The sequence below is a fragment of the Leptodactylus fuscus genome, chromosome 9, assembly GCF_031893055.1.
Source record: "Leptodactylus fuscus isolate aLepFus1 chromosome 9, aLepFus1.hap2, whole genome shotgun sequence".
Lineage (NCBI taxonomy): Eukaryota > Metazoa > Chordata > Amphibia > Anura > Leptodactylidae > Leptodactylus > Leptodactylus fuscus.
This window is the reverse complement of record NC_134273.1, coordinates 69,734,620-69,754,499: the sequence shown is the minus strand read 5'-3', so window position 1 is coordinate 69,754,499 and position 19,880 is coordinate 69,734,620. Positions and strand designations below refer to the sequence as shown.

Here is a 19,880-nt window from a genome sequence, read left to right as displayed (position 1 = left end):
CAACTATGTTGAACAATCTTTGTTTTCAGATCATTTGAGAGCGGGCTGTCCATGTTCGGCGACCATCAAACTTAACTGAACTTGAATTGTTTTGTAGAAAGAAATGGTCCAAAATCCCTTCATCCAGGATCCAGGAACTGATTAAAAGCTACAGGAAGCGACTAGAGGCTGTTATTTTTGCAAAAGGAGGATCTACTAAATATTAATGTCACTTTTCTGTTGAGGTGCCCATATTTTTGCACCGGTCAAATTTTGGTTTAATGCATATTGCGCATTTTCTGTTAGTACAATAAACCTCATTTCAATCCTGAAATATTACTGTGTCCATCAGTTATTAGATATATCAAACTGAAATGGCTGTTGCAAACACCAAAATATTTAGAACTAAAAATGATTAAGATTAATAGGGGTGCCCAAACTTTTTCATAGGACTGTATATTATTATTTATAATAATGTTACTTTACATTTGAAGAGGGGTTTACACAAAATACACAAAACATGTACAATAGTCTAACATCATGGTCAACTGATACAGTAGGATACAGGGCCCTGCCCACGAGGTATCTCAGTATATGTACCACTTGTGTGTAAATAAATATATACCGTATATAGGGTTTTTTGCTTTTCATTTTCTTTTAATTTAGTGTACAGTGATGTCATTTGGCATCACTATAGAAGAAGATGGCATGCAGTTAACTTAGCTGTAAGTCCAACTCTAGTTCTTACAGCAGACTTCTGTTTTACAGTCGGGTCAGAAGAAGTATTCATATTGTGTGAATTGATTTATTACCCTATAATGGCTTATTTTACCTGTACATGAACCCTATGATCTGTAAAGTGCTATGATATATGTTACTACTATATAAATAATAATTTATTATTATTATTATTCAGCTCCCATTCCGATATTAGGAACAAGAACTGCCTCCTCTGATCGGGCCAGTGACAATGACAAACATTTGTAATGCGCTTTTCCCACCAAGGGACTCAAAGCGCAGAGTATTGTGGAGTAGGGGAGTTAGTGGCTGCCATACAGGCTCTCATCCTTCATACACACAAGGGTCAGTTGTTTTATAGTATGCCAATTTACCTATCAGTATATGTTTGGCATGTGGGAGGAAACCAGAGTGCCTGGAGGAAACTCACACAAACACGTGGAAAACAGGGGGCAACATGGTGGCTCAGTGGTTAGCACTGAAGCCTTGCAGTGCTGGAGTCCTGGGTTCAAATCCCTTCCAGAAACAACACCTGCAAGGAGTTTGTATGTTCTCCCCATGCTTGCATGGATTTCCTCCCATTCTACAAAGACATACTGATAGGAAAAATAAATGTACATTGTGATCCCTATATGGGGCTCACAGTCTGCATTTTAGAAGAAAAAAAACACGGGGAGAACATACACTCACCGGCCACTTTATTAGGTACACCTGTCCAACTGCTCGTTAACACTTAATTTCTAATCAGCCAATCACATGGCGGCAACTCAGTGCATTTAGGCATGTAGACATGGTCAAGACAATCTCCTGCAGTTCAAACCGAGCATCAGTATGGGGAAGAAAGGTGATTTGAGTGCCTTTGAACGTGGCATGGTTGTTGGTGCCAGAAGGGCTGGTCTGAGTATTTCAGAAACTGCTGATCTACTGGGATTTTCACGCACAACCATCTCTAGGGTTTACAGAGAATGGTCCGAAAAAGATAAAACATCCATTGAGCGGCAGTTTTGTGGGCGGAAATGCGTTGTTGATGCCAGAAGTCAGAGGAGAATGGCCAGACTGGTTCGAGCTGATAGAAAGGCAACAGTGACTCAAATAGCCACCCGTTACAACCAAGGTAGCCAGAAGAGCATCTCTGAACGCACAGTACGTCGAACTTTGAGGCAGAGGGGCTACAGCAGCAGAAGACCACACCGGGTGCCACTCCTTTCAGCTAAGAACAGGAAATTGAGGCTACAATTTGCACAAGCTCATCGAAATTGGACAATTGAAGATTGGAAAAACGTTGCCTGGTCTGATGAGTCTCGATTTCTGCTGCGACATTCGGATGGTAGGGTCAGAATTTGGCGACAACAACATGAAAGCATGGATCCATCCTGCCTTGTATCAACGGTTCAGGCTGGTGGTGGTGGTGTCATGGTGTGGGGAATATTTTCTTGGCACTCTTTGGGCCCTTTGGTACCAATTGAGCATTGTTGCAACGCCAAAGCCTACGTGAGTATTGTTGCTGACCATGTCCATCCCTTTATGACCACAATGTACCCAACATCTGATGGCTACTTTCAGCAGGATAATGCAATGCCATGTCATAAAGCTGGAATCATCTCAGACTGGTTTCTTGAACATGACAATGAGTTCACTGTACTCCAATGGCCTCCACAGTCACCAGATCTCAATCCAATAGAGCATCTTTGGGATGTGGTGGAACGGGAGATTCGCATCATGGATGTGCAGCCGACAAATCTGCGGCAACTGTGTGATGCCATCATGTCAATATGGACCAAAATCTCTGAGGAATGCTTCCAGCACCTTGTTGAATCTATGCCACGAAGAATTGAGGCAGTTCTGAAGGCAAAAGGGGGTCCAACCCGTTACTAGCATGGTGTACCTAATAAAGTGGCCGGTGAGTGTACAAGCACCATGTAGATGCTGCCCCTGGTTGGATTCAAAGCCAGGACCCCAGTTCTACCCCGGTGACCCAATTGCACGCCTGGGGATCCATTTTTTGATGAGTGTCAGACATTTATTAATATGGCTCAATTGAAAATCTGATTTACAAAGTACTTTCCTGTTTCCTCTCCTTATTCAACCTTTACAATGTTTAATAAAGATTATAAAAATTACTTTAACAATATTGCACAGCTATACTCATATGCCAATATCTTTTTTGTTTTAACAAAATATAGGTTTCCAATGGAAGGGAAGATAAAATCTAGAGAAATGAAAGTTAATTGGTAAGAAATGCACGTGTGACTTTTATCCTAATAATGATAATTACAATAAAGAGGTTCCCTAGTAATGTAAACATATGTTACACAGTGTCAGCACATCAAGTGTTCAACACATTGTAATATACGTTCCAGCTGCTGCAATATGTACATGGCAGCAGGGAGCTGTCAGGGCGGCTGTAGGTTTGTCCTTGCAAACTGCCACACAGATGAACTGACTTCAGTAGAATGCGCTAGAACTAGTCGTGTCCAATCGACAGCTCACAAGGACGAACATGCAGCCACACTGACAGCTTACCGCTATCCTCTTCATGTTGTAGCTGCTTGCAGAAGCAAAATTGTAGTACAGTATATTACAGAGTGTTAGCTCAGGATATGCTGACGCTTGGTAATGTTTATTTACATTTGTATGGTACCCATATAACAAACATTTCAATGTAGATAAAAAATTATTACATCATAAGATGAATTGTATAATTAATTGGAGTATTGGTATTTTGGTATGAATCTCAAGTAAGTACTAAGTATAAGTATACAGATACAGTCCTATGAAAAAGTTTGGGCACCCCTATTAATCTTAATCATTTTTTGTTCTAAATATTTTGGTGTTTGCAACAGCCATTTCAGTTTGATATATCTAATAACTGATGGACACAGTAATATTTCAGGATTGAAATGAGGTTTATTGTACTAACAGAAAATGTGCAATATGCATTAAACCAAAATTTGACTGGTGCAAAAGTATGGGCACCTCAACAGAAAAGTGACATTAATATTTAGTAGATCCTCCTTTTGCAAAGATAACAGCCTCTAGTCGCTTCCTGTAGCTTTTAATCAGTTCCTGGATCCTGGATGAAGGTATTTTGGACCATTCCTCTTTACAAAACAATTCAAGTTCAGTTCAGTGTGATGGTGGCCGAGCATGGACAGCCCGCTTCAAATCATCCCACAGATGTTCAATGATATTCAGGTCTGGGGACTGGGATGGCCATTCCAGAACATTGTAATTGTTCCTCTGCATGAATTCCTGAGTCGATTTGGAGCGGTGTTTTGGATCATTGTCTTGCTGAAATATCCATCCCCGGCGTAACTTCAACTTCGTCACTGATTCTTGAACATTATTCTGAAGAATCTGCTGATACTGAGTGGAATCCATGCGACCCTCAACTTTAACAAGATTCCCGGTGCCGGCATTGGCCACACAGCCCCAAAGCATGATGGAACCTCCACCAAATTTTACAGTGGGTAGCATGTGTTTTTCTTGTAATGCTGTTTTTTTTGGACGCCATGCATAATGCCTTTTTGTATGACCAAACAACTCAATCTTTGTTTCATCAGTCCACAGGAACTTCTTCCAAAATGAAGCTGGCTTGTCCAAATATGCTTCTGCATACCTCAGGCGACTCTGTTTGTGGTGTGCTTGCAGAAACGGCTTCTTTCTCATCACTCTCCCATACAGCTTCTCCTTGTGCAAAGTGCGCTGTATTTTTGACCGATGCACAGTGACACCATCTGCAGCAAGATGATGCTGCAGCTCTTTGGAGGTGGTCTGTGGATTGTCCTTGACTGTTCTCACCATTCTTCTTCTCTGCCTTTCTGATATTTTTCTTGGCCTGCCACTTCTGGGCTTAACAAGAACTGTCCCTGTGGTCTTCCATTTCCTTACTATGTTCCTCACAGTGGAAACTGACAGGTTAAATCTCTGAGACAGCTTTTTGTATCCTTCCCCTGAACAACTATGTTGGACAATCTTTGTTTTCAGATCATTTGAGAGTTGTTTTGAGTAGCCCATGATGCCACTCTTCAGAGGAGATTCAAATAGGAGAACAACTTGCAATTGGCCACCTTAAATACCTTTTCTCATGATTGGATACACCTGGCTATGAAATTCAAAGCTCAGTGAGGTTACAAAACCAATTTTGTGCTTCAGTAAGTCAGTAAAAAGTAGTTAGGAGTATTCAAATCAATAAAATGATAAGGGTGCCCATACTTTTGCACCAGTCAAATTGTGGTTTAATGCATATTGCACATTTTCTGTTAGTACAATAAACCTCATTTCAATCCTGAAATATTACTGTGTCCATCAGTCATTAGATATATCAAACTGAAATGGCTGCTGCAAACACCAAAATATTTAGAACTAAAAATGATTAAGATTAATAGGGGTGCCCAAACTTTTTCATAGGACTGTACATGTAAACTACTGTATGATCTCTTCTTGTTCTTTGTAGTCTCATACAAGCTCAGCTCGGATGTCTTTCCATTCAAGATTTTTCCTTGACGCAAGATATGGCGAAGATTTTCAGACATGGCACAAGAGTTGCTAAATGTATGTGTATCTATCTATCTGTCTGTCTGTCTTTCTGTCTGTCTGTGTATCTATCTATCTATGTATTACACCAACTTATTTCTAGTTACAATTAAATTGCTGCTGTTTATGTCGCCACATAACCAATTTATGACATTGCAATTCTAGATCTGTCTGAATATTTAGCAGTACAAGAAAAGAAATTCACTGCATTTCTCAATGCAGTAATTCTGACTAAATGCTTCAGGTGCAAACTATGGGAGAATTCATTACATGTGGCCAAACAATTAGATAAAATTGGTAAGTATGTATAATATTTAAAAAAAAAAAAAAAAAAACATAAGCCAAAATTCAGTATGATGTCTGCTTTGTGAGGGTCCATTCACTCAAAGTTTTCTGGCAAGGATTTTGAGGCGGAGTTTGCATCAGAATCCGTGCGGAAAAAAAGCCTCCCTTTGACTTCAATGGATTCCTTTTTCTGCTCGTAAAAGGAACCTATTGAAGTCAATGGGAGGCTTTTTTTCTGCGCGGATTCTGATGCAAATTCCACCTCAGAATCCACATCAGAAAACTTAGTGTGAATGGACCCTTAGGCCGAGTTCACACAGGTTTTTTTTTGTGTGGAATTTGAGGCGGAGGCCGGCATTCAGTTGCAGCATTCCGCTCTGGTTTAGGCCCAAATGAATGGGCCTAGCCGGGAGGGAGGAATGTCTTCAGGGGGATGTTGCAAGGCGAATCTGCCTGAAGAATTAGCATCTCACTTCTCTTTTCCGGGAGCCGGAAAAACCAATCCCAGAAAAAAGAACTGACTGGCTCCCATTGATTGCAGCCTCCATCTCAAATTCTGGACCGAAAAACCCCGTGTGAACGCGGCCTTAGGGTCCATTCACTAGACCAAGTGGTTTCCGAGTTCAGTGTCCCTAGTCCAGGCCGACACTGATGGTCTGCGCATGCACCCACTGACCTGTGGTTGGACCTGTACACACTTCAGATTGTTTCATGCAGCCCATTGCTTCTTCAAGACCAGAATAAGACATTTTAATGGCCAGTCCAGCAATTTAACGGACTACACACTGAGCTTCTCATCCATTCACTTTTTTTGTTTCTTCTTTCCTTCGTGGTTGCTTGACCCCCATATATCTAATATTAATAAGCCCTTTAAAAGCATGAACATTCCTTGCCAGACTTATTATATACTGAAGGTATTGAAAACAATTAGCATCTTTTATGTCTAGGGTATATTTTTAATACATGCCATCTGATCAATGGTAACTAGAGATGAGCGAATACTATTCTTACGGCAGTTTCGAATAGCACGCTCCCATAGAAATGAATGGACGCAGCCGGCGACTGGCCACTTAACCCCCTGCGCGCTGGCCGCTCCCATTCATTCCTATGGGAGCGTGCTATTCGAAACTGCCGTTTTGAATAGTATTCGCTCATCTCTAAATTGGTAACTTACCTTTTTACTCAGGTGTTACGTTAGCAAATGCGATGGTGAATGCCGGCCTTACATCCTTCAAAAAAATAGAAGATATTAATGCCAGAGAACTGGAGTTGGTATGTTTCCTTTGTGTTTATGTTTATCAATAGCCACAGGTTAGGATATCTCCTATCTACTCTGCAGCCAGATTCACCCCTAAGTCAGTGAGATAAGACAAGGCAGTAATAATAGTTTGTGTGTTTGGATGTTTGTTCCCGAATCACGCTGAAGTACCCCAACGGATTACAGTGAAATTTCACACATACCTCCAATGGCACCCGAAAAGAAAGATAGGCGCATTAACATCACCATAGGATGCCGGATTTTCCAACCGCAAGCCCCGAAAGCACTGCCGGCGGAGGCTGAAGGAACTGCGATGACGTCATTGCAGCCATGCACGCTGTTACCTCATTGGACCATGGGACAGAGGGGGCGGTGCTGTGGAGGCAGGCTTTCATGGCAGGGGGAGAAAAGGGAGGCCAGGGCAGCGGCAAGGCAATAGGGGAGGGGCGAGAGCCGCGCTGCAGGTGAGTCGCGCAAGGAGGGAGAGGGTCACGGACGAAGTCGCGGGTATTGCTAGTAATAATATTAATCGATATTTATATATCAGTAACAAGTTCTGCAGTATTTTTACAAGCAAATGAACAACCGTGAGACTAGATGAAAGAGGTCCTCGCTTATTGCAATTTCAATAATGGTGCCTGATCTGTGACTGGAAAACTGTAAGAGCTAAGAGGGACTGACATCACATTCTGGGCACTAAGCGCAAATTTGGCATACTGGGACAGATTTATTAAGATGGGTTATTTGGCTCCAACCTCATCATAAAATAGGTGCACAGCCATGTACTAGAATGGAGATTTGCACCTAGGAAGTGACGTAGATCTGCATAGTAAGTAAGCCAGAAAAGTAGTGTAAGTTACAGTAGATATTATGTGCTGCAGTATCGTTCATCTATACCAGAAAATAGACATAGAGGGATTAGTAAATCCCCAGCCCCAGCCCCCCCCCCCCCCCAATTTGTAGCTGAGAAATATCTGGCACTATCTGGGCTCTCTATGTTCTATCTGTAAACTGTATGCAATGAATGGTACGGATGCTCAGAAATTGCATGGAATTGTGTTTGGCATTATGGCAGTATGTTTTTTTATGTATGTACTTATATATGGGCATTATTGATGTGTAGGTATCCAACTTACATGGTGGGGGGTTGGCATAGACACAGTTCACACAGGCAGTAGGTTTCAACTTCAAGGGTGTTTGTACCCAGTTGCTTCAACACAAAAACACCATGCCAACAAGACAAAAAACTGTTTGTGTCAGCTTGTAATCCACTTGTGTCCATTTTTGCCTAATCCCCCTTCTTCATTCTGAGCATGTGCAGAGGGAAATAAGGATTGCAAAATGGACACAAACTGATTGCTATCGGTTTGTAATCCATCACGACTCTTTCTAGTACCAGAGGTGTGCCACATTGTTTCTTCAGTGCCCTGCCAGTCACTTTTATGAAGAGGCCAGAGCTGCTTAAAAATTCAGACTCATCTTGATTAAGACTGGCATGCAGAAAATCAGTTTTAATAAGTCCCCCACAATGTATGTCTTCAGGCTAAAGCGCATTTCAAAGTATATCCTGTTCTCTATGTCCAAGTAGATATCATATAAAACATATTTCTGGTCACTGGGGCTCACAGTAATTTCAGAACTTCTAAATGGAAGGTTTATAGTTCCAGCCAAGTAATGTAACACTCACTGGTCAGAAATGGATTTTCTGTGCTGAGCTATGTTATTTGGAGCCCAGCTCAGGACATCAGCCAGAGACACTTTTAACATTTCAGTGTCACCTTCTTTGTTCCTCTCCTAGCTGACTAAACTCACTGGACTTTGTGACTTTACAGCAGAGGTCCCTTTATGCATTAAATGTAGCAGGGGGTGCTGGGCCACACTGAGTACTATAAGTTACAGAGGTGCTCAGAAGACAAGTCAAGAAAACTTATTTCCTTTCTCCCCACTATCCCACTGCCCTTTGTGGGCCTGTTGTTCCTTTGCTTGTAATGGCAATGATTGAGGTAAGAAGTAGATGCTCATTTGGGGAAATACAGGAACTGCAAAAAAAATCAAAATCAATGTAAAAAAATACATAAAATCTTCCCTGCTTCTATAAAAGACTATTTCTACAGCCAGCATGTTCATAAAGGCCCAGTATATGAGTGAGGTAAGGCCATTTGTAATATATGAACCTGTGCCCATAGCCCTTTAAAACAGCCGATCAGCATGTAACCTGGGGAATGGGTTCCCATTGATCGGTTATTGATCCCCATTGATCTGTTATTGAAAACCTGTCCTGATGATAGGTTATCAATATAAAATTATTGGAAAACCATTAGAGTGGAGTGTAAAATTAAAATGACAACTGATATTAAAACTGCTGACCTACGGAGACAGCACAGTGATCCCTCAGATTACAGGATACTTCAGGTTACAATAATACTATCATCTTTCCTGGACATCTGTAACTTGAGACACCAGTCCACATACAATGCCGGAAACAGTGCTGATCTATGGCACATAGGAGTGTCTGGTTGTAAGATCGGGCATAGGGTTATGAATCATCTTTACAACATTTGCACAACCGACCAACTATACATGTAGTTACTTTGAAGTGGAAAGCTTTAGGAGCTACAGCAATACCCCATAGCAGATAGAAATACCAGCATGATATGTTTGCCAAGCACTTCATAGGTTGATCATCTACTGCTAAGTTGACTAACACAATCCAAGTGTGATGTAAGGCCAGGGGCATAACTTGGGGGGGGGGGGGGTTCAGACACACTGGGGTCCAGGAGCCTTAGCGGGCCCATAAGCACTGGTATCAGTAATGAGATTGCAGCTTCCATCTCACCCATAAGCCAAGGAGACCCACATATAACCCAAACCACACTAAGGGGGATTAAACTCCTTAGCCCCTGTAACCATCACTATCAAGTATTCGTTGTAAGATGAGGTAGGGGACATCAGACAAAAGATTGCAATGGGGCCCACAAGACTTTAGTTACGCCACTGTGTAAGGTGCAACACTATCACATATGGACTGTTTTCTAGTGTACAGTATCTTTATAAGACCATCATCAGATTTAAGAGTCAGACAAATTGTCATCCTGATACCTGGCACTAACATACCGTATGACTCTGACCATTTTCTGCCTGAAGTGTAATTCTATTTGTTACATTTGTTTATATGATTTTAGACATCTTTCCTACGGTTTGGTCTCAGCCACTTAGCTACAGTGAAGCTATAGTGTATTTAATGTCATGTAAGAGCAATATGTAGCAAATTTGTAATAACATTAAAAAAGCATTGCCATCCGTTATAAAACTAGACCCATCAAAATGGATTGCTGAGTTTTGCCTGGAAGACTGTGACAGTCCTAGACTTCAAACCAATGACACATCTCCTGGTTATGACGTTGATAGCCTGCAATGTCTCACTGCCAAAAATACTTTCTTTACTTTTACAGATTGTGAACAGACATCCTCCATTTGGAAATCAAATCAAAGAATCTATAATGTATCTTCCAAAGTATGGGCTTAGCACTGAGCAGGTCTGTCAATAATGCCTCCTCAAGTTGGATTTGTTCTTCATATTACGGTAGTTGTTTTCTTACTGACTGGCCTCAGTCTTAGCTGGATATTTTGTGCTAGTCCACATTGCTATGGTAACGTGTAAACTATCGGGTAGAGTGGCATCCTGTACCTGCTAAGGACGCTGCGCTACCACATAGTTTACACGTCACCATAGCAGTGTGGCCTAGCCCGAAGTTTCCAGCCTTGGTGTCTAGCAATTCGCCATGTCCGCTTAGATGCTGGTGTCACGCCCGCCCTGCAGAGCATCGCAGCAGAGAGCCTTCCCATCCACACCTATCATGAACATGCAGTATGAAAAAGATCAAAAAGGTTTACAATTTCTGCACTATGTAAACATTATGCAGACGACCATGTTGTGTAGACAGTAGTGCTCTCACATGGGACACGTGTTCTGACACGTGTTAGACACTTATTTCACATGTGGTTTTCTAGTAAATTATTCTGAAGCAGTGTTGTCTGGTTTAAGAAACCCATTTCTAAAAACAGTAACCAGGCCCCCGGACCTTAGTCAGAGCAGAAAATAGGTACAAGGATTTTCTTTCTTGACTTGGCCCATCCAGGCATTACACAGACTACTGTAGGCAATGTGAAAATCTTTATTTTCCTTGGAAGGGAATTAAATTTTCATGTTAAGTTTGTTTCAAATTGCTACTAATTGTGTGTGTGTGGGGGGTGGGAGTGTCGTAACGGCAGGATATCCTGTTATCAGATTATTCAGGGGCATTACTTTAGGGGGTGCAGAGGAGGTGGTCTCACCTAGGCCCAGGAGTATTATAGGGCCCATAAAGTGTGTATTCCAAAAGTGAGGAGCCCAGTACTATAATAATACATTTATTTTCACACAGAGGATGGGGCTGATTTTGAGTTGGATTCCGCAGCAAAATCTTCGACAAATTCCACTTTCAATCTGTCTCTCTTTGTATTCAATAGGAGTCAGAGATCAAAGCAGGATGCTGAAGAAATAAGCATTCCCCTGCACCATTTGTATAGGGCTGATCAATGAGCTCAACTGCTGGAAAAAAGAAAGGGATTTGAGGCACCTCAGTTACTCTTCATTTCCCGCCATGTGAACGGGCTCATACATTCTAGAAAAAATGTGACCATTATTTATCTCAAAGGGTTTTCTCGTACTGACCTCACAGACTGGACTGTGTAGGGAAACTAACCCTACTGATAACACCCAGTTGTCACTTTATTTATAAATTTCTAGAAATAATACCAGTATGTATTAAAAACAGATGACAGATCTTCTTTAAATGTGTATACCAAGCTATGTGTGACACTTCTTGCTACCATCTATTGATCACCTATATAAATGACTTACATTTTGATTAATCTATGTTTTTTCCTCTATCCTTTGTCAGGTAGGAAGATATAGCCCTACACTAGCTGAAATCCTTGTCACTGTCAAGTTAACAAACTTTGAGCAACTCCAGAAAAAGAGAACCGCACCAGATTCACATCATGTCTATCTCATAATTGGAGACTCGGAAAACCAAATTGTATTTAAGCAGAAGATCATGTGAGTGATACTGGTAAATTAGTTATGCTTGTTGCCAGTTCCTTAGGGTGGTGACACATAAAGTACCTGAGTGCAGATACTGTCGCATCCAGCTCTTGGGCCTCAGTTTTGTCATTTTTCTGTTGTGAGATTTCCCTGTTGCTGCATGGCCTGTAATGATGCAAAGCAGAAATGTATCTGTTTCACTTCTTACAGCACTAAGGCCTCCAGTACACGAATGAATGCTGTCCTGAGAACTCAGTTTGTAAGGGCTATATTTCCCAAACTGACCACGACCATGTGCATGTAACTCATTGCATCATCACTGCCCGATCAGTACTGTACTAGACTGACAGCTTTATGTCAATCAAGTACGGGAATGATAGGACTGTTCAGAAGCTCTATTAACAAGGTTGTGCTCAATCTGGTAAATATGGCCGTCACATGGATCATGTGTCCGGGGTGGAGTATAGTTGTGTGTGGCAGAGCCCTTAGGTTGGTTTTACACAGTGCTTTTGTGCTGAAGAACAGAGTATGGTTTATTATTGCAGTAATGAGTATTCAAACAGCCAGAGGTTTTTAGTCTAGTGGTCATTCGCCTATGCAAAATAATTCTTTGCAAAGTAACATGTGTAAGGAATTACTGCAAATAAGAACTGCATGTAGTTCTTCAGCAAACAAAAGGCCGTGTACACCCAGCCATAGACCAGTGCAGTAGTTACAACCGATGCGGATCTCAGTTCATCTGCCTACACCATTTAGCAATTGTATTGCACTTTTTTGTTTTTACCAAACTACATATTGCAACTACTACACACATGTATTGATCACTCTCAGTTATGTATCTTTTTTTTTTCAGGGATTCTGCTCTGTTAAAATCAGGGATTTGGAAAAGAAAAATTGAAATCAAAAGGGTTTCTGCATCCAAGGATATTAGTATAAATCTAATAAGCTCTGAATATGGTAAAGTACCAAGTCATTAAACACATTATCTCCGAGGGATGAACATTTTATTATCATAATTAATTAAAAAATAAATGGGACAGATGTCTTAAGACATTTATACCAGTTTTTCAATTTCATATGGATTCCTCACAGAATCTGCCAAAAATGCTGCCATGACATGTTCCACTGGATGCCATATTACCGAGGTATTGTAACCTAAAAGCACTGCTGTAGGTAATTTACCACAGAAGCGTACAATTGTAGCAGGCATTAAATGTACAATTTTTTTGTGCCAGTTTTGTGCTATTTCTAGTGATGAAATGACTGCTTTCATGCAACATGAATGAAAGTTCCTTATTGCGAAACCAAAAATCATTTGTGATACGAAGATTTCTGTAACATCTGGTTTTCTGTAATAAAACAATACTTTAATTGACTATAGCTACACCATGTGCATGAGGCCAAGGGGTCCTGACCAGACATTTTTAAAGTAAGCTTCTTCTTTTTTTTTTTTTTTTCTTTTTTTTTTTTTTACATCCTCAAAATATTACTAAGCGTAAGGGGAGAAAGTTGTTAAGGCAGTCGCAGTCTAAGTCCCCATGTTTGGGCCTTCCCCAAAAAGCACTGCAAGAAAAACCACAATGGGAACAAATCTTTTTCCCGCAGCGCTTTTTACAGAAAGTCTGCAGAGTTTTCTTCTGTGGACTTTGTGTTTCTATTATACCTATATGGAAACTACCGTATAGTTTTTGTAGGTATACTTTACATGCTGTGATTTGCAAATTTTCACCCACATGCCTTTAGTGACTTCTAGGAGCTCCTGGCATCTTCTGCATTTGTTCACATGGTATGGCTTCCAGTGTTCTTTCCACATTACCTCCCTCTCATGTCTGCAGAGTAGAGATGGCGTCTCTACTGTGCATGTGTCGCAGGCACCTCCACACTGCGAAAGTGCTTGCAGAGAGGAAGAGGGGAGGAGCTGTTCCCAAACCGGAAGACACGTAAGTATTGATAGGGTTGAGGGGGGAGAGTACTTGTGAGGTTCCGTTTCAGAAGCGGTGAAACGGAATGTCACTGGATTTTCAGAAAGTGTCCCTGGAGCGGTCACATGACTACGTTGAGTCCAGGCCTCTGAGACCTTTTAATTGGGTGTGTTTGAACCCTTCACATCCATCAATTTTCATACAGTTATAAATTCACTTTACTTTACTTTTCCTTCCGTTAGCCTTTATGCACACGACCATATGCTCTGTTACATTCCAATATTTAGCAAACAGGGAATAGCCAGCTTTGTGAAAACAGAACAAACCCCACCATTGAAATGAATGCAAGGCTGAAGGCACTCGGATGGATGACAGTCGGATGTCATCAAAGTGCATTCAGTTAAAAAAAATCTGACCCCTTGGCCTACACACTTGATCACATGCATGAGGCTTAAATATGTCAGGTTTTTAGAAGAAATAAATACTGAGCCATCATTTACTTTACTACTACACAATGTTTTATTTTTATGTTCTGCGAAGTTGGCTTTGACATTCAGCAAAAATTCAGCTTTCTTTACGCGGTGCCGCAGAGATCAGAAATAGACACCGGATCTAAATGGAAATCTGAAGATACATTTTCTGATGAAAGTAATGGAAGGCCTAAATCTGGTAAATGTTCCCAATGTGTTTATGTCTGTAAAACATATAGTTCTCTCAGCGATTTAAGTATTAGTTACCAACAAAAAGCTCTTTTTCTGAACAAATCTTGCTTCAATGAGATTCTCTCAGTTTTCTCTTCTTCGTTTGCAAGAACCATCATTTTTGTATTTTTCTGTCAACATAGCTGTATGAGGGGTTGTTTTTTTTCCAGCAGAATGAATTGTATGTTGTAGTGGCTCCATGTCATAGAACATATAACTTATTGATTAGTGTTATTGCAATATGAGGCTTCAGCCGTAAGGGATTATCCACTTATGACAATGAGCAAATGTGATTTGTAGGGAAACCTGGTATAGGCTCGGGTCCCATGGGCAAACGCCACAGAAAAAAACATCGCATTTTACAGCCATTTCACTTGTGGAAAAACACGTGCTGCAGACATGCTGCAATTTCCAAAACTGGCGCGGTTTTGGAAATCGCAGCATGTCAAATATACCTACGATAACACTGCCAGTTTCCTAGTAGGTATAGTTGAAACAGGAAGTCTGCTGAGGAAACCTCTGTGCACTATTTCTGAAAAGCGCTGCAGAAAAAAACGTGATGCGTTGCCGCTGCATTCTTTCCTTCAGCACTTTGTTGCTGTGGTCCGCTACGTGGGGCCTTTACCATTGTGTTTCATTTCTCTGCAGTGCCAAGAAAGTGTATATTGTCTCCCTCTATAATTCACAGATATATGGGTTCCTTCAGAGCAATAGATTTTTGTTGTTAGGGGGGAGCTGAACAGAGGGTCCCTATAAGAATATTTAAAAATGGGTTTCATAACCAGAACACCCCTTTAGGCTGAGGCCCCACGTTGCGGAAATGCAGCTTTTGTTGTTGCAGATTTTGTTGCGTTTTTTTTGGCCAAAGCCAAGAATGGCTACAAAAGGAATGGGAAATACTGTATATAGGAAGCTCTTATACTTCTACCTTCCGCTCATTCCACTCCTGGCTTTGGATCAAAAAAATGCAACAAATTCTGCAACAAAAAAAAGTAGCGTTTCCGCAATGTGGGGCTTTAGCCTTAATTCACTTTACAGTACAGCACACCAGACCAAGTCTTCTTTAACTGTACCATTTGCATTTCCATAACATTTCATTCCTGAATTTACAAGATTGACCACTTAAACATTTAACAGACTTCTTGTGCATAAGTATATCATTATTTATCCTAATATAACAAAAAGTACATTTAGAATAGATAATGTCAGCAAGCAATGGGTGTATAAATACAGAGCTGCAGGATGCTCCCCTATTGATGTCCATGTATTTCAGTATATGTATGTAGGTTATCTATCAATCTCCTTTTTCTCGCTAGAAGTTCTATAACATTTTCTTTGACCTTCTCATAAATATGCATGTTTGACTCAGATGAGCTTACACAGACAAGTTCCTACAAAACTTATAAAAGCAACTCATTTCTTAAGAAAATAAAGGACTGGGCATAATAAAAATGAATATGCCTGATACTCAGTTTTCCCATTTTTCCTCATTTTTAACTACTACTTTTCAGCTATTCCTTGCAGTCCTATGGAGTCTGACAAATTACAGTTCCTTGTATTTTTAGATTGCTAAGAAGTAAGAATGACTATATATGATCCTTGTATTAGTAGATTGCTAGTCAGAATGACTATATACAATCCTTGTATTGGTAGATTGCTAGTAAGAATGACTATATACGATCCTTATATTGGTAGATTGCTAGTAAGAATGGCTACATATGATCCTTGTATTGGTAGATTTGTAAAATGATGAAAAAAAGTTTAAAAGTCCGTCCCAGGCTTTGTATCCAGAACTGTCTGTTTCATAGTCTGCTACATTCTCTATTTCATTACATGTAGGAAGCTTGCAGTCACTGATAAGAACAGGAATAAGAGAATGCAACCATCACTGCAAAAACAAGGAAGCGTGTGGACATGAATGTTGTAAGTTTCTGCAATCTATTGTCTTTTTCTAATACCTATATTTAAAGTTGTGGGTCAATTTTAAGCCATAATAACATTAATTAATCTATTTTGATTCCTAGTAACTCTAGGAACAGCAATAGTTATACAAGGGGTCACTGTCTGTATGCTAAGTAAGTCCCACTTAGGCTAAGGTCCCACGATACTGAATGCAGATTAAAAAAAAGTTTTTTTCCGTAGTAGGAAAAAATGAATTGTTTCCGCAACATGCAGCCTTAGGTGGTTTGCACCATGGACCAGTGTTATGGGCCTTTTACATGGGGTGATAATCACCTGAAATTGAGATGAAATGAACAATGATATCTTGTTGGTTTATCTTTGTTCACATCTTTATGATGACATAAAAATGATCAATGCATCAACATATGTATAGCAGGTATCTGTCTGTCCTTTGTAGTTGAGTCAGAAAGAAAAAAACAAACAAGCAGGTGACTGTACAAACAACCACATGAACGAGAAACCACATAGAAACATAAATTGACAAGACAAAAAGCATTGGCGGTTTCCATATTGGTAAAATTAAAGCAGAAATTCTGCAGAGGAAAACTCTGTGGAGTTTCTGTGAAAATTGCTGCAGGAAAAATCGCAGTGCATTTCCACGGTGCTTTTTCCTGCAGTTCTCTTTGGTTGCAACTCGCTATGTAGGACCTTAGCCCTACTATTGTGGATACATATAGGCTTTGGCTTAAAGTGATGTGTGTTAGGGTCAGTTCACATCTGCGTATGTATTCCGTGCGATTAGAGTCCGCATGGAGACCCCCTGAACAGAATACAAACACAATTGTAAGCACTGTGCTGTAAAAGCACACGGACCCAATAGACTATAATGGGGTCCGTATGCTTGCCTCGCACTGCCCGCACAAATCATGCGGAAATTATTCATGTGGGCAGTGCACGGCAAGCACACAGACCCCATTATAGTCTATGGGGTTTGTGTACTTTCACTGCACACTGCTTGCAGTTTCATTGATATTCCGTTCGGAGGGGTCCTCATGCAGACTCCCCCAAACGGAATCCAAACGCTGATGTGAACCAGGGGTTGGGTGCATAGTTTGAGCTAAAATTTTTCTGACTTGCTAGATATTTGAGTGTGGCTGCTCAGAAAAAGGGGTGTAGATGAAATAGTCAAAGTTGTGTTACAATTGTATTGGAAGGTTCTGCCACAAAGTAAGCCAACTAAAAACTGGTATAAACCTAGATTAGACAGTGATAAGATATGTCAGATTGAGATGCCAGCATCAGTCACTGTGATAAACCTGGTGTAGTACCAGACTGCCTGTGTAAGTTTACACTAACTATTAGTAAATCTGGACGCCTGTGTCTGAGGCCTATGATTGGCATATACAGCAAGAAAAACTCCAGCCATACATGTCAAACATATCTTTAGGGTTCTATTTACCAGACTCAGTCAAAAAGTGTTGTCTTTTGGCCTCCATCTGGCTGAGATACATCAGTATGCCAGACTGGACCAATGCAAAGACTTTTCTCAACATTATGGCTAACAGACTACATGTGCTGAGATATATAGCAGCTATTCAGTGGAGTATATAGTAACCTTCCATTGGTGGTATATCATATTCCTCCTATGGACTGCCTGACTGTAGTGTGCACAGAGTCCTTTTTGCAGTAATATACACAGTCCAGTCATATTAATGTGACCAACACCTGTATTTTGACATAGTTAAATAATCAATCGCAGAAAGCACGTGTCATCAGCCATCTGGGTGCACTCATCATTGTGGAAGGCACGATGGATCAGCACAACTATGCATCTATCCTTGCGGACCATGTTCCCCCCTACATGTGAAATGTTTTTCCTCAGGATGATGGCATCTACCAGCAGGACAATGCAACGTGTCATAAAGCTCGCAGTGTACGTGCGTGGTTCGAGGAGCACCAGGATGAGTTTACCGTACTCCCTTGGCCAGCAAATTCCCCGGACTTGAACCCAATTGAGAATCTGTCAGACCACCTCGATCGGGTTGTTCGCGCCATGGATGCTCAACCGTGTAACCTAGCGCAGCTGGCCACGGCACTGGAGTCGGCATGGCTCAACATCCCAGTGACCATCATCACCACATCCCCTCTCTTCCTGCACGACTCACAGCGGTCCGCTCTGCCAAAGGGGGTTATTTTGGATTTTGACAGGTGGTCACATTAATGAGACTGGACTGTGTAATATGGGGCAGCAATGTATCATACATAGCTACTTTATTCCTTCTATAAATGTAATTTGTAAGGCAGAGACAATATTGAAATTTGTAGAATTCATTCATGTTATTACCATCGGATTCAGCGATGCACTGTGTTTATTTTAAACCACCTTAGATATTCTGGTTACAAACTGAGACAGACTGGCATTTACACATTAAAATATAATCTGTTTATTTACAAATAACAGGTAAAATCGGAGTTTCTTATAAGGCTGACAGTAAAACTAATTCAGACTTCTCTTCATATCTAAGTGATCTAAGGAGTCGAAATTCAGTTTCATCAGCTCCACCAGTAAAGAGACTAAAGGTAACATGATCAAAAAGGCAGGATGAGAAAATTCAAAGAACATGTCATTACATAAAATGGCTTTTGCGACATCAGCACATGGATTACTTAATGAATCTTACATTAGCTGGGATAGTTAAACTAACGTCATGCAGAGAGAGCAGCTAGCGTGCCATGCGGAGGAGCAGACCCCCACTGTGGCATCCACAACAGCGTGAGCCGGGTATCTGATGTTTATGAGGTAGAGACGTCTCTCACGTTCCGTCTCTGTGCTCAGTATCTTTCAGCAGAGCAGTAATTGTTTCCTTTAATTCATGTCTGTGAACTCAATTTCACTGAATGATAAAAGAATGGGGATCTAGAACAAAGACGAAAGCTGCATTATCGTAATTTCCAGAAAATATCGCAGGGCTCCATATAATAATTGCTTAACAACAATGACAAATGAGTCCTCCTATATCCAGGGGGACATGATCTTTTTTTACATGGATCTATTTTATATTAAGAAGTTAAAGTCTTTAGATCATTTTTTTTTTTTTTTTGTGAAACTACAGTTTAATGATATGGACATGAAAGTATAAAGTATTACATGGAGACCAATGACACCCAGACCCAAATCTGCTAGGACCACATAGGCTAGGTCTTATGCAAGAACACCACTTAGTATATTAATGGCCACCATATTTTGAACTGGTATTCCATTTAGGAAAATACCTTTTCAGATTATGGGTCCTCTGAAGTTTTTGGGTGCCCCTGAAGTTATCAGGGGGGTAGAGATGCAATGTCAAAACAACTGTAAGTATGACACAACTTGGTAGGGAACCCAATGGAAAAGTAAGGGAAGGCATTTACTAAGACTAGCGATCCAAGTGCCAGGCCTAGTAAACTAGAGTAAGGCCGGGGCTCCACATAGC

General features: G+C 40.7%; 1 protein-coding gene across 1 annotated transcript in view; it reads left to right on the top strand.

Moving 5' to 3' along the window:
- The window catches only part of HFM1 (helicase for meiosis 1), an 82,262-nt gene that overhangs the window by 46,638 nt on the left and 15,744 nt on the right, over positions 1 to 19,880 (top strand). The window contains exons 25-34 of the mRNA XM_075287178.1: positions 2,901 to 2,948; positions 5,174 to 5,271; positions 5,419 to 5,550; positions 6,725 to 6,810; positions 10,249 to 10,332; positions 11,740 to 11,897; positions 12,736 to 12,839; positions 14,345 to 14,473; positions 16,345 to 16,428; positions 18,869 to 18,987. Of these exons, the coding sequence (XP_075143279.1) occupies positions 2,901 to 2,948; positions 5,174 to 5,271; positions 5,419 to 5,550; positions 6,725 to 6,810; positions 10,249 to 10,332; positions 11,740 to 11,897; positions 12,736 to 12,839; positions 14,345 to 14,473; positions 16,345 to 16,428; positions 18,869 to 18,987 (1,042 nt within the window). The remainder of the gene's footprint in view (positions 1 to 2,900; positions 2,949 to 5,173; positions 5,272 to 5,418; positions 5,551 to 6,724; positions 6,811 to 10,248; positions 10,333 to 11,739; positions 11,898 to 12,735; positions 12,840 to 14,344; positions 14,474 to 16,344; positions 16,429 to 18,868; positions 18,988 to 19,880) is intronic.